The sequence below is a fragment of the Panicum virgatum genome, chromosome 6N, assembly GCF_016808335.1.
Source record: "Panicum virgatum strain AP13 chromosome 6N, P.virgatum_v5, whole genome shotgun sequence".
Classification (NCBI taxonomy): Eukaryota; Viridiplantae; Streptophyta; class Magnoliopsida; order Poales; family Poaceae; genus Panicum; species Panicum virgatum.
Window position 1 is genome coordinate 48,807,527 of NC_053150.1, and position 20,964 is coordinate 48,828,490.

Consider the following 20,964-nt stretch of genomic DNA (forward strand, 5'->3'; position numbering starts at 1 on the left):
CATGCGCTGGTCCCGGGCTTGCCTGAGGCTCTCCTGAGCAACTGCTTCACTGCTGGCCGCGGCTGCGGCTCTTGCCTCGGCTTGGACTGCTCGGATCTGCTGCAGTCTTAGCGCGAGCTCTGCTTGCTCGGCTCGATGGGTCTGCTCCCTCAGCAGGTTGGCTTGCTCGTCAAAGAGCTGATCCAAGGAGGCTAGGTAGGTAGCTACTTGGTACAGGAGGACTTCTTCATGGCGACGCCGTTCCAGGCTTCTCATTCGAGCTTCCCAAACTGGAGTTCTGATGGCTGGTGGGAAGAACCTCATTGGTGTGGGGGTGAGGTGTCTTTCAAAAATCCGGCACAAGTAACGAAGTGCTTTCCTGACGGCTAGGGGATAGGTGTCCTGGTGCCTAAACCCTGTAGCAGTCACTCGCCATGACAGGATGTCGGGGTAGCGGTCACTTCTGGCGACGACTAGGATCACCCTGCAGCGGAGAGTACCATGATGCTCATACTCTCGGCTGTAGTACCTTGGGCGTTCCGTGACGCCAAGGCTCTCCAGGGCGTTGATCAAGAGGCTGGGGAAGCCAGGTGCATCTTGGCAGTCGCCCTGGGTCCATCCTTCCTCAGCCATCTGAAAACAAAGATATGGTGAAAAACTTGCACAAATATTTGAGGTACACAAAGGGGGTAGATGACATTTATTATTGCAACAAGGTGGGGTACAACTTCATGGGTACACGATTATTAGGGCAAATGTTCTAGCTTGGGGGCTACTCCTATCATGGGGACTCTTCCTCGATCCTAAGAGGACGCTTCTTCAGTGGGAGGCACTGATCCATCATGTCATCTTCGGTCTGAGTACCTTTGTCCCAATGGGTTTCTTCAGGTTCTTCTTCTTCAGTTTGAGTTCCAACGTCCCAATGGGTTTCCATGGGCTCTTCCTCTTCGGTCTGGGTGTTTACATCCCATTGAGCCTCTTCGGGTTCTTCTTCAGCGTCTTCCTCTATCCATCCTCCTATTCCCCAGCGAGCCTCATACCTCCGCATACGAGCTTGGAGAGCGGCTAGCGAGTCCTCGGCGCGTGTGGCTCTTGCTCGCTGTTCTTCCAGTTCCTCCTCTTTCTCATCCATTTGGACTTGGAGGGCGGCTAGGGAATACTCGGCATGGAAGGTCCTCGACCGTTGTTCCTCCATCTCCTGGGTTGCTTTTTCTGCTCTGTGGACCTGCTGTTTCAGTTGTGCTGCTTGCTCGCGATAGAGCTCATCCAGGCCGGTGAGATAGATGGATAGGTGAGAGACCGTGTCTTCCAGGTCTTCTTCTTCTCTTCCAAGTCCTCTCATCCTGGCAATCCATGTGCGTCCTCTTCCTTCAGTCGGCGGGAAAAATCCCATAGGAGTACGCTGGAGGTGATGCCTGTAGATCACACGCAAACGCCGCAGGGCTTTGCGGGCGGCTTTCCGATAGGTATCCGGGAAACGGAATCCAGTGGTGGAGATGAACCAGGGGTCCACATCAGGGTAGCGGGTGCTCCTTGCTATGAAGATCATCAAGTCACACCGAAGAGTGCCCTTGGAGTCGTACTCCCGGTAAAGAAATTCTGGCGGATCCACAACTCCAATGCGTTCCAGGCTGAGTATCAACAACTTAGGAAGGCCGGGCTCTGCGAAACAGATTCCGCCGATCCATCCATTGTCAGCCATCTGGAACAGGGCAAGAACCAAGGGTAAGTGTTTGTGTGAGGAAAGGATTAAGGATAGAAAAGTCTTAAGGTGAAAGGTCCTGAAAACGGGTTTCGCTCCTAGGGTCACGTCCTACGGCCAACCTACGGCTCTGATACCACCTGAAGCGTCCCCTCATAAGAGAAGACTTAAATGTGATACAAAACATCAGTCCCAGGAGGCTGATGCCACATTTATTACATCAGATGGTTCAAAACCTTACAAACCTTGGCGGACACTCGATACAGATGATAACAAGGATTAACCAAGCTACGACAATACACCAGAGTGCTACCAATACGGGATCTAACTCAGGCTCAGAGTACTGCGATAGCGGAGGCATCTCGACAGGGCCGGTACCACAGGCAAGATTGGGTGTAGAACGATAACCCTACTCGGCGTCGTCTGGCACGAAGTCTGGGTCTTCTTCTGTAAAAAGTAAGAATGGGGTGAGTACAAACGTACTCAGCAAGTCCAACCACACCCACGGAGGGGGTTATAACAGAATATTATGCATAGGTAAATCAAGGATAAGGTTACGGTTTAATTTGCAGAAAAACGACATTTTATGCAGGGGTTTATTTTATGAAAAACCTTTTAGAAATCAGTTTTTGCAGTAACACAGTGTTCAGGTTTTAGAACTGCTACCGGACTCCCCGTCCGTCGTAGCACACGGCACAACTGCCGGACACATTTCCAAAACAACTCACACCAGCCCATCCCAAAGAAACACTAGTTATGTGACCACACCATCACTCGCCCAATACCGTGGGCTCGGACTATTCGAATAGATTCTTAACTCTGCAGAGGTGTGCAACTTTACCCACAAGCAGGATACCACAACTCGAACACCGTCGTGTCGGTGTAGATCCCAACATAGCCATTACCCACCATAGCTAAGCCTGACTAGCCATCACGGGATGCACCAAGGGGCCATCGACCATTCACTTAGGTATAACCGGGCATAAGTCACTCCGGGCTTATCCCTTCTCCTTAGTCACCCGTTGCTCTCAGCTCTCCTGATGGCTATCACACCAACTAGTGGGATTTATGCTACGCCGTTGCCCATACAACGGTCGAGTGGTTTGCACGATAGTGGAGTTAGGTGAGATGACACACCAACTCGGTCCTTACATGCGACAAGATGGATATCTCCCTTCATTGCCCTGCCACACAGGCATAAGCACACCAATCGGCAATCCACGCAGAAATGCCGTCCATCTCGCCCATACTCATCTTTCGAAAATCCACATTTTATCCCTTCCCATACGCACACATTTTCTTTATAAAATAAAGCATATTATGAGTAAAGTCCTGAGCGTTCTATTATCGATTAACGTCCAAACAAAATCAGACATTAATCTAGGTGGTCAAGGAATGATCATCACAAATCAAGGGGGTGGCTATCCAACCGTGTTTTCATGCAAGCAAAACATATGCAATTTATAAAACAGGCCTTTGGGTTGTATTTATAAAAACTAGGACAGAAACATGCATCAAAGGATGGGATTGAACTTGCCGTCTTCAAAGCCTTCGGGGAAGTCCTGTCCTTCGGGCTCGGGGTCGCGGATCGGGTCCTCGTTCACCTGCTCACAGCACTGCTCGTCAACGGGTTCTCCTTCGTTCACTCCGTGGTCTACAGCGCACACAAACAAACACACAATCAAAACAAGGATTTGTCGTCGAGCTCGAAACGGGAACACATGAAATATAGAGCATAGAGTATTATTTTTGGGTGGTTTCTGAATAGTATGGCCAGAACTGAGTTAGGAGAGGCGGGGTAAAATTTTAGGTTAAACCGGGGTCGTTAGGCACATAAAATGATAGGTCAGGGGAGCGTTTAGGCCCTAAACAGGGGTCCAGGGACCTAATTGTAATTAAGACTAAGTAGGCAGGGGCTTGGTTTATATTTTAGAAGTTTCTTGGGTTAATTAAAAAGGGTCAGGGTTTTATTTGTAATTAAGTTTATAAGGTAGGGGTTTTGTTTTGGGAATATAATAAAAGAAGGGGTTTTAAATGCAAAAGGGGCCTAAAGGGGTGGGGTTTCTTTAACGAATAGAGGAAAGTGGAGGGGGTTCTTGGCAAAAATGCCAGTCCTCTTCCTCCCCCGCGCTGGGAAACAGGGGAGGGAGGCCGGCGCTCGTCGGAGCTCACGGGCCCGCGGCCTGGGGGCACGGCGGCAGCCCGGAGTAGGGGGAAAAGGGGGCGGGCGCCGTGGAAGGTCGATTCCCCCTGCTGATTTGGAAGATGGTGGCGCGTAGGAGGTGGTTTGACGGCGGCGGGTGGCGACCAACCCTGGCCGTCGTGGCGGCGGCGTCGCAAAGCACGACGGCGGCCCGGACTCGAGGAAAAAGAAGATGGAGAGCTCAGGGTCCCTGGTGCCTACCTCGGCTCGAGCTGCAGCGCTGCGGGAAGGGGGTTCCGCGGTGGCCTGCGCTCGGGCGGCGGCAATGGCGGGGGGGAATGGTGCTAGGAGGTCAGAGGGGTGGCTGTGGAGCTCGGAACTGGGGTGTGGGGCGGAGGAGCGGCGTCGGGGCCTTTTATAGGCGTGAGAGGCGGTGGGATTCGGCGGAACGCGGGCGGAGGCCGGCGAGACCTGTGATGCGACTCCTCGGCGGTGTTAATGGCGTGGGGGCCGGCTCAGAGCTGCGCGTCAATGGTGGGCAGGCGCGCACGGCGGGGCGACATGACGCCTCGGCCAGGCGGCGACCGCTGCGGCGTCCCTGTGCCGAGGTCGCCGCCGCCAGTACGGCGTCAACGGCGGCAGCAGCGGCGTGGGGCACGGGGGGGGGCAGGGCGTGGCGTGTGCGGGCGTTTTGGTCGCGGCGTGGCCGCGTTCGGGCAGGCGAGGTGAGCGGGCACGCGCGGCGAGCGGCGCTCGGGGCCGGGCGTGCGGAGCAGGGCGCAGGCGAGCGGGTCCGGGCGGCGGTGCGCGCGGCGCGGCGGGCGCGGGCTGGGCACGGCCGGGGCGCGGGCTGGTGCGCGCCGAGCTGCTGCAGGGCGGCGCGTGCGCTGGGGGTTTGAGGGAGGCGCGCGCGCGGGCGCCCGGTGGCAGGCCGAGCGGGGCAGGGGTGGCGTGCCCGGGGGGGGAGGGCGCGGGCCAGGCGTGCGCGACAGAGAAGAAAGGAAGGGGAGAGAGGGAGAAAGAAAATGGGGAAAAAGAAAAGAAAAGAAAAAGAAAAAAAAAGAGGGAAGAAAAGGGAAAAAGGAGAGAGGGAGAGAGGGATCCGCGTCGGGATCACGGCGCCGATCGCGGAGCCTGTCGGCCACGCTTGGCGTTCGGGCGCGCGAGAGTGCGACGCGCGGGTCGAGGAAAAACAGGGTGCTGGATACGGGTGTCGGGTCTCTTTGGGGAACCGGGAGATCTGGCGGAACAGGGAAGATTCCGGAAACTGGGTTAGGGTTTTAAGGAGAGATCGAGCTCAACGACGAGGAACAAATTTAGTGAACGATTTAACTTGATGAGTTTTCGGGGCGTTACATTCAGCCCCACCATAGTGATAGTACACACATCTGTCAGCTTCGTTCACAACAAAGCCGGCAGAGGTCAAAGTTGTATCAAACTTTTTCATGCCACTACTTAGGCGCTTGCTTGAGACCATATAAAGATTTTAACAACTTACAAACTATTCCTTCTTGACCCTTTGATACAAACCCATCCGGCTGATCCATATAGATCTCCTCTTCTAACTCTCCATTGAGGAAAGCCGTCTTAACGTCCATCTGATGAACGAGAAGACCATAAGAGGCTGCCAGGGAAAGTAACACCCGAATTGTGGTCAATCGGGCAACTGGTGAATAAGTGTCAAAGAAATCTTCTCCTTCTTTTTGGGTATAACCCTTGGCCACAAGCCTAGCCTTGTACTTTTCAATAGTACTATCTGGCCTAAGCTTTTTCTTGAACACCCACTTGCATCCAACCGGTTTACATCCATAAGGACGTTCAACGACCTCCCAGGTTCCATTAGACATAATAGAATCCATCTCACTCCTTACTGCTTTCTTCCAATAGTCAGCATCAGGAGATGAATATGCCTCTTCAATGGTTCTGGGTGTATCATCTATGAGGTATACAATGAAATCATCACCAAAAGACTTTACAGTGCTTTGTCTCTTGCTCTTTCTTGGAGCATCATTGTTATCCTCCTCAGGATTTTCTACAAGTGTATGTTCATTGTGTTCTATCGGCTCAGCAGAGCCATCATCCTTGATGAACTCTTGCCTAGATGAACTTGTTTCATCTCTCATGGGAAAAATATTTTCAAAAAATGTAGCATCTCTGGACTCCATTATAGTTCCAACATGCATGTCAGGTACTCCAGATTTCACTATTAAAAATCTATATCCAACGCTGTGAATAGCATAACCTAGAAAAATACAATCCACAGTTTTAGGTCCAAGCTTACGTTTCTTGGTTATTGGCACACTCACTTTTGCCAAACAACCCCATGTACGTAAGTATGACAGTGTTGGCCTTTTCTTCTCCCATTCTTCGAATGGAGTTATCTCTTTATTCTTTATAGGAACACGGTTTAGGACATGACATGCAATCAATATAGCCTCACCCCACCATTCCTTGGAAAGTCCCGTTGTATCTAACATGGCGTTAACCAAATCCGTTAGAGTGCGGTTCTTTCTTTCGGCAACCCCATTTGACTGAGGTGAATAGGGAGGCGTCCTCTCATGAATAATACCATGTTCCTCGCAGAATAAAGTAAATAAATTTGAGAAATACTCGCCACCACGATCTGACCTAACTCTTTTGATCTTTCTCTCAAGTTGGTTTTCTACTTCAGCTTTATAGATTTTAAAGTAGTGTAAAGCTTCATCTTTTGACTTCAACAAATAGATGTAACAAAATCTAGTACTATCATCAATCAAAGTCATGAAATATTTTTTACCATCTTTTGTCAACACTCCATTCATTTCGCACAAATCGGAATGAATTAATTCTAAGGGTGCCAAGCTCCTTGCCTCCGCGGTCTTATGAGGCTTACGAGTTTGTTTTGATTCAACACATACATGACACTTAGAATTTTTGACAAAAGTGAACTTTGGAATTAAGCTCAAATTAGCTAAGCGCATCATACAACCAAAATTAACGTGACTAAGCCTTGAATGCCAAACATTTGTTTCATCAACGTTAATAACATTGTATGCAATTTTATTACAAACATCTGACAAAGAAAGACGGAACAAACCTCCGCTTTCATAACCTTTTCCAACAAAAGCACCAAACTTAGACAAGATACATTTATTGGACTCAAAGACTAATTTGAAACCATCTCTACACAGTAGAGAGCCGCTGACTAAATTCTTCTTGATGGTGGGGACATGCTGCACGTTCTTCAGCTGCACGGTCTTCCCCGAAGTAAACTTCAGATTTACCGTACCAACACCAAGAACACGCGCATGTGATCCGTTCCCCATCAGCAAGGAGGAAGTCCCGCCGGTCTGGTAAGAAGAGAACAAAGAAGCATCAGCACAAACATGAATATTAGCACCAGTGTCAACCCACCACTCGGGTGAACCAAAGACTGAAAGAACAGTAGGTAATAAATTACCGTACCCCGAAGTTCCTCCAGGCTCGCTAATAACCATGTTGGCGGAGTCGTTGCCTTTGCGGTTCGGACACTTTGCAGCAAAGTGATCCGTACTAGCGCACACATAGCAAGTTCCCGTCTTCTTCTTCTTCTTAAAAGTGGTTGTCTTCTTAGTCTTTGGTTGGTTCTGCGGTGGCTTTTTCTTGTTCTTGTGGGAGTTGTTCTTCTGAACAAGATTGGCACTTGAAGCACCAACAACTCCTTTCCCACGTATGTCCTTTGCTCTCGCCTTCTCCTCAACATCAAGAGTCCATATGAGTCCATCTATTGTGAACTCCTGTCTCTTGTGTTTTAGAGAAGTAGCAAAGTCCCTCCAAGAAGGTGGCAGCTTAGAGATTATACCTGCAGCCACAAACTTATTGGGTAACACACATGGGGACTCTTTGCTGCAATTTTTGAGATCTTTTGCCAGAGTATGTATTTCATGAGCCTGTTCCACTACAGAACGGTCTTCGACCATCCTATACTCAAGGAACTGCTCCATGATATACAACTCACTCCCGGCGTCAGATACTCCATATTGAGCCTCAAGAGCATCCCACAATGCTTTGCCAGTTGACAGCCGGATATAAGAATCCACCAGGTTATCACTGAGAACACTAATAATCAAGCCTCGAAAGAGGATATCAGCCTCATCGAACGCACTCCCTTCCTCTGGAGAGAATTGTTCAGGCTTACCCTCTTTCACATGGATCACTCTCGATAGTGTTAACCACAGTATAAGCCGCTCTTGCCAACGTTTGTAATTTGAACCATCAAAAGGTGATGGTTTGATTGATGCAGCAAAGCTAGATACCGAAAGCCTATTAACACCATCAGGTTTTTGGATTGTTAGATATCTAGGCAATTTTTGGTATATTTTAATTCCAAAATTAAATGTATAAACTAGCAATATTTCTATGACTTTAAGGAGTAAAATAAAACATGTGAACATATTTATACTTATCACACATATAAGCATAAACAATATAAATAACCAAAGTTTCAGGGAATACCCTAAAGCGGGGCCGTTGCCGGAGGCATTGGCTGCGCTGTTACCAACTGGAGTAGACATCTACTCGGTTGGCCTCAGTCGAAGTAGTCGAACTAAATCGGTGCAGGAAGAAGTTCGCAGTGCAGTCCCGCGAACGGTCACCAAGATGTAGTCGACGTAGTCGTTCGGCCACCAGAATGTAGTCGACGTAGTCGTTCGGCTCGTCCACCAGGAAGTAGTCGTTCAATCGGGCAAAGCCTTAGTATTTTTGAGCAGTCACGCTAAAGCGTTACCCAAAAACCTGATTGCCCGCCTATCCCGTGCAGGATCTCAAGGCCTGCTCACGCTAATTCTGTGTGCGCAGAAATTAGCGTTGGGGAACTCAGTTGTTGCAACTGGAGAGGGAGAAGAGAGGAGCCGAGTTGCCTCAGTGCTCTGGTGCAGAATGGATGAGGGGAATGGCACTGGAGAGGGAGAAGAGAGGAGCCGAGTTGCCTCAGTGCTCTGGTGCAGAATGGATGAGGGGAATGGCACTCCTTATATAGTGACTCAGGTGCTCAGGATCGTTGAACCTGGACACCATCAGAGTCATTTAGGTGATGCGGTTATGGCCATTAATTACAGATTTAATTGCACATTTAATCGCACGATTAATTGCTGTCAACGGCAAAATAGCCATCACATCGCGCCGCGGCGCACCTGCACGTCACGTCCGGCCGCGCACGCGCACCGCGCCTCGGCCTCGGCCCAGCGAGGCGAGCGAGCGCGCGCGTGTGGTTCACCGTCCTCCTCTTACCGGCTTCACAAGTGGTGTACACGAAGTCCACCTTTTAAGTCGGTTGAGATCCTCCTCAATTCCCGGTACAGAATTAAGAATTGATTTCCTAGCATTAATAGTGGGCTTTAAATTCTTTTAATGTTTTAGAATGAATGGGCCAAGCCCATTACTCCAACACGTGGTGCGGATGGGGCCATGCGGCGGCGGCGGCGGCGCCGCCGCCCGGGACGTGGAAACGCGGCGTCGACCGCGTCGCCAGGGTGGCCGTCCGGCACGGGGACGCCGTCCACGCCGTGTCCGTGCTGTACGAGCGCGGCGGGCGCCAGGAGTGGACCGACCTCTGGGGCGGCCCCGGCGGGGAGCTCGCCGAGATCTGCCTTCGCTCGGGCGAGCACCTCACCAGCGTGGAAGGCCACTGCGGCGAGTTCGAGGGCAGCTTCGTGGTGCGCGCGCTCACGCTCGTCAGCAACCGCCGCGCCTACGGGCCGTACGGGCGCGCGGGCCCGGACGGCGTCCCGTTCGCGCTCCCCGCGGCCGGCGGCAGGATCCTCGGCTTCCACGCGCGCTCCGGCCGCCACCTCGACGCCATCGGCACCTACGTCAAGGTCGAACGACAAGACGGAGAGCAGAGATGATCGCATTGGACGACGGCCAACGAGCGACGGCAGGCTGCAGGCAAGACGCAGCGCTCGAGGCTCGACGGGAAGCCTGGACCGGCCAACCAGGCCTGATCACGCATGTGCTGAAGCTGAATTGTTGTCTGCTGATGCACGCAGGCACGCAGCACGCAAGCGTCAAGGCGGCAGGCAAGTTATATTCATCTATAATCTATTCATGTTAGTTTAATTCCATAATCGTTTCTCTCCTGGATCAATCTTGTCTTCTTCTTTTTTTTTAATTTACTACACAGCCCATTCATAGCTAACTTATTTTATCTTTAATTTCAGCATAAAGTACTATCATGTCATCTAGAAATTATTGGATGAAATCGATATTGATACTAGAAAATTTTGAGGTAATCTATAGATTGCTCGGTATTAATATTTTATGATACTATTTGTTCATATATTATTTATTTATTTATTTATTATTACTAAGGGCCCTTAGTATAAATCTCGCTCCGAGCCCCCAAAATCTCAGGACCGGGCCTGCGAGGATCTACTGCCTATGGCTCTTGTAAGTAGCCATCCCGTACAAGAACGCCTGCTCAGTGCTCATGTAGTCATGTTCTTAAACTTGTACCCGTGTAGTAGTGAATGTAAATCACCATTGGTCTTTAACCACCCCAGACCCCAGACCACTCAGCGAGCACGCATGACTACGTGACCACCAAGTAGGCCGAACACGTGCTACAGCGTGCCACCATCAGCCGTGGCTCACGCACCGGTAAAAACATCTCCAGCAGATTTGGTAAAATAAATACATATCCCTAAAAACTGTCAGGATACCTAAAATTTTCCAAAAAACAGCTCCAGCAGATTTGGTATATGGATATCTATCCCTAAATTTTTTTAGCAAACTAACTAAATTTCTCTCTCTTTGACCCAAATATACCAAACCAAAGGCTGGTTTGCTAAAACTGGAGCCATGTGGCGTGAGAGCCCAACTGCTCCTGGTCGGAGCTTTCCGCGCCACCTCCGGCTTCCGCTGGCCGCCACGCCGCCTCCCCGTGAGGCTTCCGACCGCCAACTACCGCACCCGCCGGCCGCCGCGCGGCGCCGCCCGCACACTGCCTCCACGCGAGGCCGCTGGCCCCCGCTCCCGCAAGGCCACCGGCCACTCCTCCCGCGAGATGCCGACACGGCGCGGCGCCGGCTGTCGGGGCGCCGCTCCCACTCCCACCGCCTGCTCCTGCCGCAAGATGCGAGCACGGCGCCGCCCGCCCGCCGCCTCCCCGCAAGATGCGGACTTGGAGTGGCGCGGCGGAGGAGCGGCGGCGAGGTGGAGAGGTCGGAGAGGAGCGCTTCCGCTACCCCGTGGATCCGTTCCCGGGCGCCTCCCTTCTTGCCGCGGATCTGGCTGGGAGGGGAGGAGGAGCGGCGACGAGCTCAAGGTGGAGGGTCGGAGAGAAGGAGGTGGGAGAGGAGGAGGTGGCGCCCACCCGCTGCCCTTATGGACCTCCACCACCGCATCATCCTCGCCGGGAGGGGAGGAGGAGCAGCGGCAAGGTGGAGGGTCGGAGAGAAGGAGGCGGGGAGGAGAAGGTCGGGGAGGGAGAAGGAGACGGCGGCCGGCGTGAAGGAGGAGGATGGGGATTTTTAGGTATAGATAACCAATTATATCAATTTTGCTAGAGGAGAACACAAAATCATAACCTAAATATTCTCTCTTATACCTAAAGACAAATTTAGGTATCCAATTTTACCAAATTTGCTGGAGATGCTCTGAAAAAATGGTGCGGCAGGGCCAACGGGGAGAGAGCACGATGCCACTTGCGCCGCATCGACCACGACGCCACGGTCCCTTGAGGTCTGCCTGGACCGCATGCCGGCGGCAGGCGCACCGAACCGCGAGCCATTGCAACTGCTACCACGACGGGCGGGCGTGCACACCAGAAACGCATGCGCATCCCATGGAACAGTGGCTGTGATCGGAGGGGAGGAAATGGGCAAGCACGGCATTGAACACGCACCTCGCCCCGGGCCGTTTACTCTATAGCCTTCAGAAGCGACCTGCACGCACAAGGTTAGGTCACGAACGCGCCGAACGCCTCCGGCCTTCGTCGACCTCGCAACGCCAGCCACAGAGACGCCATGGAGCCTTGATGGTTGTAGCTGCCGCAGAACTGCTGTTACTGTGAAGTGACGGAGAGGCTTTCGCTGCCGCGGACCAAGCCTTGGTCCAGTCGGCCACGAGGCCCGCGTGTAGAGCGGACGGTTTGACGGCCTGTGTCAATCTGTTAGTATCTGAGAGGGCGAAAGGTGGTTGCAGGCGTCGTGCGGATGGATGGCCATACTTCCAGGCCACAGATCACGACGACAACCAAGGCATCAATACATAGAGCACCTGCTAATCAATGACATGCATACCTGGTAGTGTCAAAGATCTGGAAGGTTCATGTCGGTCAACTTCAATAAGAAATAAACCCACACGACACATGGAAGCTCATGAGCACAACATGTCAACACCACTATCCACCATTGGCTAAAACTATGTGCTGCCAGATACTTTCACGGCTCAACAAATGCCCCAAGTTAGAGCATGTCAGCTCAAAGTCACACATGTACCATGAGACAATCACATTCCAAAGGCTCTGGTATAGATATCATTTGAACCCAGCATGTGCAAGTTATTCGCTTCACTTGGATATAGCATCCTCGACATGTCTGGCATAAGGGTGTTGGTCCCTTGTCTCAAATCACTCCGCCCATCCATGTGACCATTTGTAAGCTGTGAGTTTCTGGGTTGTTGAGGCATCTGTGCATACGGGGACAAATGACCGTGGCTCTGCTGTAAAAATCTAGATGGCAGATAATTATCATTCATAGGATTGAAGGCATCTTGAGTATGGTCTGTGAATCTCAAGTTTTGATGAGACTGCACATTAGGTTGCATCCGTAACTGAAACCTTGGATCATTGTTTGATGTTTGCGAGTGCGCTGGAAAAGCATGGATATTTTTCATCTCCAGCCCTGAATCACCAATTCCAGGCATCCGCCCTTTTCCCACTGCCAGTATGGTAGGATCATTAAATTCTATGTCGTTTGTGTGCCTACCAAACGGAACTTGATAATGATTACCGTTGCTGCTCAAAACATTATCCCGGAGAAGAGTTTCTGTCAAGTACCGCAAAAAGGTATGAGAAGTCAACCTTGTTTTAAGAGAAAATGCAAAGAGAAATATTGAGATAGTTAACAAACCTGGGTACATTGAGCCATACACCTGATTAGACCCATCCTGTGGTGAAAATCCGGAGGTAAATGCAGAAGGAAATCTAGAAGGGTGGTTGGGCCCATCCTGTAATGAAAGTCCAGAAGAAAATGCAGAAAAGGATCTAGGAGGAGGATTAGGCCCATCCTGGGATGATAATCCAGAAGAAAATGGAGAAGGCAACCTCGGTGGAGTCTTATAAACTTTCTGAGATAAAATTCCAGAAGAAAACCCAGGAGGGGGATTCAGACCATCCTGGGAAGGAAATCCAGGAGGAGGGACTCTTGCTGGTGCTGAAAATCCTGGGGGTGCAGATATTTTAGATCTTGATGAACCTGAGAAAGCAAATACTTCATAAGCACACAAACTTATCACTGGTGAAACATCAAAATTACAGAATTAACACCAATACATCAACGACCCACCCACCACCCCTAAACTTTAAGCTCTATAAAATATTAGCCCTGACTTGTTACAGTTTTATACATGAACATGAAGCAACCTTCTGTTGATGAACATTAATCTCACAAGTCACAACATCCATTGACCTAGTCATACCACGATGTGCAAAAATCTACCGAAAATATTTTATAGATGAATTTTTTGTTATACTTTGTTAATTGAACAACAATATTCTTGACTCCTATAAACATATGAGCTTTGTAAATACACCATATGTGTCACTTCAATCAGTGTTTTAAAGGCGACAAAGCGACCCAAGGCGAGCTGGGTACGCCTGGACACCTAGGTGGCGCCTAGGCGACAAGGCGTGGCTGTTGCCCAAGGTGAGCTGGGTCTGCCTGGACGCCTAGGCTACGCCTTTGGAACTATGCTTCAAATGTTGAAATACAGTTTAGCACAAAAATTCAACAGCGGGGGTCTCCCTCGCTGTTTTCGGTTCAAAAACAAAAGTTTAGCACAAAAACTTGAGGGGTACAGCATACATCTGGCCTATGCTCCAAAATCTGTGAAAGAGCAAAAGCTATCCTGCAAATGTTTTGAAACCAAACGGCAAACGCCACTTAATATGCACTTCTCCAAACAACGATCGATTCAGTTCTTAGAAAGTGTTAGTGTCCACTCACTCACCAGACATCAGGGCTTGTTGGCTGAGAACCAGAGCATGGAGTTGATAAAGCCAGTGTCAGTGTGTATTGATGCGCAGGGTGTTTATTCATTGCTAAAGTGCGAGATTCAGGCAATTATGGAGTTTCGTATGTGTGCATACATGCAGTTACAGGTGCATTGAAATTCAGATATTCATGACACTAGAACAGTAACAAGTCAGAGGCATTTGGCCAAAGGTGTACTAGTTGTTTATGTTTGCGTGCAGTTTAAATTTCCTAAAATCCAAACTGCTAAGGCTCATCAAAGAGTAAATTGCAATTTTGACAATTACAACATCATCAACATGTTTTTGTGTGTGGAGTGTGGACTAGCCAGGTTTTGCACCCGTGAGGTCTCTCTCTAGCACAAACATTGTTTTGGCTAAGGTCATCAAATGGTTCTAATTAAAGAGGACCTTGTTTGTTGTCAAAGATTACAGGATAGAAAGATTGATCAACAATCCATTTGCACGAGTAAGAATATTTTCACCAATGTTGAATGAAAAAGTATAACAACAAAATAAGATCATTAAATTACAGTACTATTCATTTTGCTCAGTCAGGTACAGAAGTGAAAAGGTAGTACTCACCAGTAGTTGCCATATCTGACAAAAGAGAATTGCTATTGGAAGCATCATTGTCCAGAGATTGGAACGCACAACCATTCTGGAAAAATTTTTGATCACTAGCATAGTTTCTGAGAGATGAATCCAAGTTCCCTTGGCTATCCTGTCTAGCAAAAGAAAATCTGGACTCTCTGCTGCCAGATCCTGATTTCCATGAAGGCACAGTGAAAGGAACATCATTATTTTCAGATTCTCTAAGCATCCTAAGAAAATTGTTAGCAGGCGAAAATGAATCATCCCACAGATTAAACTCTGATGACAACATATCAGAAATTATTCTGCTCTCATCCTTATTTACACTTATGTTGTTGTCAAAACTTCCTACACTACCAGATCTTACTGAACCCATTGCAACAGGCTGATAACTTCCCATTCCAGGATGTCCAGAATCATTACCAGGTGTACATACAGTCCCGAGCCCATCTTGACCTCCATTTAACAAGTCACGAGCCTTATCGTTTGAAGAAAACCCACTCTGCATCTGAGAAGTTCTAGTACCAATCATCAATTTAGGGTTACTTTCTGTATCATTCCACAGTGAAGTGCCTAATGTATTAGGAAACCCGGCAAATGACGAATACGATGGTTGGTCTGAACCATCCATCAGCCTACTATGAAGTTTGTCAGCGACCACTGTAGAATTTACTATATCATTTAATGGAGTCGCACTACAACTTTGCTGCTCTGAAGTCCAATCAAGATGCTTATCAGAACCATATTGAAAAGAGAGAACTGTATCTTTATTTTCTGAAGGTAGGAGCTCATCAAGCTTCATATGAGATTGGCCTCTGTCAAAATTCTGACCTATGGGCATGGTAACAAACGTGCATGGCATCACATCTGATTGATGGTTTCCTGCCATACTATGAGCCTCATCATTGCCATCTAATGTTATTGAAGATATCTGAACAGATAGTTTCGCAATGTCAGTCTCCCTGGGTCTAATATCCTCTAGTATTTTCTCATCGGTAGCAAGACAAGATTGGCAGTTTACAATATCTGAAGAAGGGCTTTTAGAAGCAATGTTGGTAACTGAGCTATCACCATCACCAGCCTTTATATCTGATTTCGACATTGATAGACCTGATACAAAATCTGAAGGACTTTTGCTGGTAATGTTCACTGTCACGTCTTTCTTAGGTGATATTGGTGACTTAAACGCAAGATGGGTTAGCTTTCCATTTTCTTTAGCAGCTTGAACTTCCTCAGTTCCTTTTGACATCCCATCTGACACTACAATGTCATCGTCATTCCAAGCTGAAGGTATTGTGGAGAAGTCTATGTCCAGTGATGATAGAGAATGTGTTTCCTTCATAATACCAGGCTTATACGGCTCTATGGTCTTAGATGTACTTTCTTGTTCTGACACTTGCCGTTCTTCAGACATTTTTGACGTTGCACTTGTATCGTCATTCCATGAAGAAGGTATTATTGTACTTGAAATAGTAGAAGAACTGGAAAATGAATTAATTTGTGGTTCTGATTTTGATTTTGTTTGAGATTGTGATGATGTCACACCACTAGCTGTTGTCCTGGCATTCAAGTCATGATGCCCCCTGCATATAGAAAAGGGGGGAATCAATAACACAGTTCTCATTTTCAATTTATAGTGAAAGATAGTGGAATACTCCTAGAGGTACCATACCACGAGGAAGCTGGTGGAAGCGTGGACCTCCCAGAACTACTGTTTGGAGGTGAAAGTCTAGGGTGGTTGCTGGTATTCTGTACACAACAGGGACAGTTAATGCAGTATGTAAGCCAACACATAAGGAAATACAATAACTTAGAGTGGAAAGCAGCATGAAAATTAACAAAACATGTCTTTCAAGTGAATTTTGAATATTCAGCATAAAGAACATACAAGAGTTCCATTCTTGATTGTATGCTTGGCTGATACCACTACACTGTAAGAGAAATCATCAGCTGGAGGAGGCAATACAGCGCCTGCACGTCTTTGCGAAACACTAGATGCCATCTGGGGGACCCTGGTCCTGATAGGAATGTAGATGAGAAAGTATGAATTGATGCTATAAAAATTGATTTAGCACAAAGGTAGTCATCAAATAAGTACTTAATATATTAAACATCCACAGTGAAGCAGACCAAAATTCTTATAGGATGAACGTTCGCCGCTGGTCAATAGCAATGAACGTGCGCCGCTGGTCAATAGCGACGAACGAAGGACTGCTTAGGGTTCCAGGTTGGGTTAGAGTTGGGGCCTTGGGGGATTTGGGGTGAAATCAATGCTGACGGGATTAAAGGGGTTGGCTGGGGGCGGCTGGACAGGCGGTGGTGATTGTCGCTGGGAGGAGGGTCGGTGGCGAGGGCATCGCCAGCCTGGGCTGTGCCAGCGGCAGGGGCGAGGAGGATAATGGGTTAGGAAGGGCAGGGTAGGGTGGCGGCAGCATTAGGTGGGTGGATCAGCACGTCGGCGAATTGCCGCCGGCCGTCGATAGTGGTGGAGGTGGGCGGTGGCGGGTCAGATCGGCGAAGCATCAAAGGAAAGAAAAAAAGAAGCGGGAAAGGAAGAAGAAAGATAAGGAAGGAGGGCCTGCATTCGCTGCGAACAGGTCGCACCGTGCGGCCGCACGCGAGTGGCCCCAGAAGCAAACATACTATTTTCTACATCAACTAAAACAGAATACCAACAGATTATACATAGTAAGATTTCACTTTTATTGTTCCAAGAGACTAACTACTATATCTACAAGTGGAAACAAAAATGGTGGTTTTAAAAAGGCAACCGCAAAGCCAAATGGCAAATGGGGTCACAATATGCGTACAGTAGTGTAGGCAGAGAAGGAAAGCAATAGCCATGACTCGGACAGTGGCTTAGGGCTACACTGAAAAAAGAAGCAGAAAAAGTAACTGAAGTTCCAGGACATCAGTTAAAATAGCTCAGTACTACCTCGTATATGCTGAGATGACCTCATCTTTAGTGAAACTATCCTCCTGACAACCTACTTCATGCAAATAGAGACAATCTGGATTCCCACATGTCTGAAAAGTCAAGAAACATTCAGGATGAGAGGATTAGGTAGAGTACTAGAAAATAAAGCTATCAGAATGAAGCAATAATTGTACCATGTTCCGCAGCCATGCATGGCAATACTTTGTAGTACCAAAGCATGCTCTGCAACAGTCAACAACCATTTGAGTTACCACATGGTGTAAAATTTCTAAACGGGAACAAAGTATGGAAGCTCACCTTAAAACTTTTCCTTCCAAGACAAAATTGTGTACAGCTTGAATACAACGGATAGCCTCTTCTTCTTTGGCATAAGTAATATATCTATACACATTTGACAGTAATCAGTCATTGCATAAACAAGAGCGGAACTTCTGAATCAAACTCTTTACTCTTAAACAAACAAATCAATCCCTGCTATCACCAAAGTGATGTTTTAAACATCCACACAGTCACTAATATGTACCTCTTGACTGCATGTTTCTATTGTAGCATATTTAAAAACTACATTCAAGACAAATATGCTCGTATCATTTTCAATATTTGATTCGATATAACATTCTAACTGTATCAAGAGGTATTGGTGGTCAAAGTTTACATGCTTTCGCTCAATGCAACACAAAAGATCACTCAACAACACGCAAAAAATAATACCAAAGGTTCTTAAACAATTTTGAATCATGATTATCTAGATCTGGAACAAATAAGTGGGCAATATAAGCTGAAATCTTCAGAGAAAACTAATTGGTTTATGTAACTGCAAGCATGTATAAGCACAGCTAAACCAAGAAGTTATAGCAATGTACCAATACATGGGAAGAAATTATGCAAAGAAAGTGTTGACGTGAAATCAAGCACTGACTGAAAAAAGTGTTGATGAGAAATCAAGCACTGACTGAAAAGACGCTTTGCATCTATCTGAAACTCCCAGAAATCACAGCAATAAAGAGATATTTCTCCTTACGTTGGCCATGAGGAAACCAATGTTGCTTTCAAAGTATGGCTACATAAATCAGGTGGCCACAGGCAAGTCACACTACTAAGTCGATCAGACCTTAAAATGAATATGGATATAATTGTCATCTTTTCACTAAGTTCCGTATTAAACCGCCAAATACAGTTGAAGTCTCGATTTACTTTCTTATAATACTAATGCTCTAGTATGACGAGGAAGCATACAAACTTGAAACATGCAAGTGTATAAAGTGGAGGATACCTATTTGATATATCAAACTGATTAACAAAACCTAAATAATGTCTCTGCATATGAAGCAAGAACAGATCATGCATGTACAACATGAGGTTCAAAGAAGCATACACACTAATATTGTTGTTTGCTGATGCCTGCTGGGAAGGAGGCCCAGTAGGACGGGAAACTGAAACCTTCAAAACTTTCCCATATTGACCAAAGTATTCCCTATGCTCAAAAACCTAAAACAAAAAATAGTAGTAGTATTGGTATGAGAACTAAAATTTAAACATGTCGCGTAACTTGGATGTATCTAGTCTAGTTATGAATAATGATACGGTGCTCACACTCTCATTGCATAAATATGCAGGTAGACCAATTATGTACACCAGATTTCTCTGGATAACCCTAACACCTGCCAGATGCTTCTTAGCTTCTACAGTAGATGTTGATGCTGCCGTCGCCGCCTTTGGTTTAACCTTTTGGGTCCTGTGCTTCTTCTCTGCATTTTTCTCTGCCACCGTCCTGTTTCAATAAATGAACGTAAGCTGGAACTTGCTATTACAAGACACCTTTCACACGTGGGTAATGTCAACTGAACTGAAATAAAAGCTGAAAGGATTTATATTCGTATGTTTCACACGATAAAAGGGTAATCCCAAATTCTGGTAGTCTGTAGAAGAAAAGCACAAATTGATTGATACAAACAGAAGCATTAGGAGGGTGAAAGAAAGCATGGCTGCTGAAAGTTTTTGACGAACCTCTCACATGTGGCAGCCATTTTGACAATCCTGTCCCTGTCGTAGGGAGTGCGACATGCAGGGCAACGGCCCTCTGTCTCCTCCTTCTCAGCCATGTCTATGATATGGTGCCAGCACCAGACGCAAATCTGAAGAGTTGGTACATAAACAAGAAAAAAATGAGTAAACGGCAGTTAGCTGCTTGAGCTCATAGTGGTTGTCTCTGCTGCAGAGGCAACGGCAAAGGCATACAGTCCGATTGATCGGATAGGAGGATTATTGATATGCATACATCATATCCGCATTTGCATGGCTTGAGCTGCTGGTCAGTGATGTCCATCTCCTCGGCGCAGAGCGGGCAGGTATGGTCTCCATCATCGCTCATGGTAGTACTGATTGATGAGAAGTCAAAAGGAAGACCTGTTAGAATCTAAATGGGGACACCCCAGACCGAAAGAGATAAGAGAACTACTATAATCGATACAAATATATCTGACATTAAGGCGCCCAAGAAACAGGGGTCATCAAACTTTGCCCAATTCTAAAAATCAGTCATCAAACCTAAATCTACAACAAGAAATATAACAGGAGGGAAAAAGGCCCAATGCTTCAAAGCTGATTTCATCTGGCTGCTAGGTGGATTTTCGCAACAATGTTTTGCCCTGGCACCACTAATTCCTTTGCGATTTCAGATTGAGCACTGGATTTCTCCCGGTCAAAAAACCCATCGCGAACCCGTTTTGACACCCTAACCGATCAATCTGACATGTCTTCCTCAACCTCTCGCTCTCCTCTCTGTGCTACGACGCGTCCCTCCCCTCCGCTGCCGCGCCCCTCCAGCTCTGCACGACTGCACCCCGCACCCAACGGCGCTACTGAGCCCCCACCCGCCACGAATCAGAGCTCAAGTCCACCTCTCCAATCCAATCCAACACCAAAGGCAATACGAGAAACCGCAACAGAAGATGGGGAGAGGATTGCGTGCCTGAGTTGATGTTGCAGGTGGCGATCCATCTTCCTATCTGACGGGGAGCGCAGGGGCAGGGGGGCGATGAGGACAGAGAGGGATCGCCGCCTCGCCGGTGTTCAGGCCAGTCAAAAACGGCTCGCGAAGCGGTGGCGCGGGGCCTGACTGACGGAACGCCTCGCCGGGACAAGAGACGGCGGGATCGGATTTCGACTCCAGTCGACGAATCCGGCGAGTGGAGGGAGACGGGCCGAGGTCGGATGAATGGGCTCCCGAGTTTCCGACTTGCGTGCGGTGGGGCGCTGGGCAGGCTAGGAGGAACAGGGAAGATGGTGTGTGCGCTGGTGGACGAAGAGGAGGAGCGGAGGCGCAGCCGCGCAGGCAGATGCTATGCAAGATGCTATGGAGCTCGATCTATCAGCAGCTTAAATTTTATATAGCACCA

General features: G+C 48.1%; 1 protein-coding gene and 1 pseudogene across 4 annotated transcripts; one reads left to right on the forward strand and one right to left on the reverse strand.

Annotated features, from left to right (window-relative positions):
- The first annotated feature begins 901 nt into the window (after positions 1–901).
- On the forward strand, positions 902–9,950 carry LOC120678268 (annotated as a pseudogene).
- A 2,110-nt stretch (positions 9,951–12,060) lies between these two features.
- On the reverse strand, positions 12,061–20,964 carry LOC120679197. 4 transcript variants are annotated; one of them, XM_039960729.1, is made up of 14 exons: positions 20,538–20,964; positions 19,845–19,944; positions 19,574–19,701; positions 19,160–19,337; positions 18,942–19,054; positions 17,864–17,947; positions 17,740–17,788; positions 17,564–17,655; positions 16,517–16,646; positions 16,301–16,377; positions 14,620–16,211; positions 12,914–13,258; positions 12,794–12,829; positions 12,061–12,721 (listed from the first exon to the last, which is right to left on the reverse strand). In XM_039960729.1, exons 1-14 carry the CDS (start codon positions 20,564–20,566, stop codon positions 12,291–12,293), a joined length of 3,384 nt encoding a protein of 1,127 aa, XP_039816663.1. In that variant the 5' UTR covers positions 20,567–20,964; the 3' UTR covers positions 12,061–12,290. The 4 variants fall into 4 exon arrangements, with proteins under 4 accessions (XP_039816663.1, XP_039816662.1, XP_039816664.1 ...); XM_039960728.1 differs by having other exon boundaries at positions 12,061–12,829; XM_039960730.1 differs by lacking the exon at positions 18,942–19,054 and having other exon boundaries at positions 12,061–12,829; positions 20,538–20,875.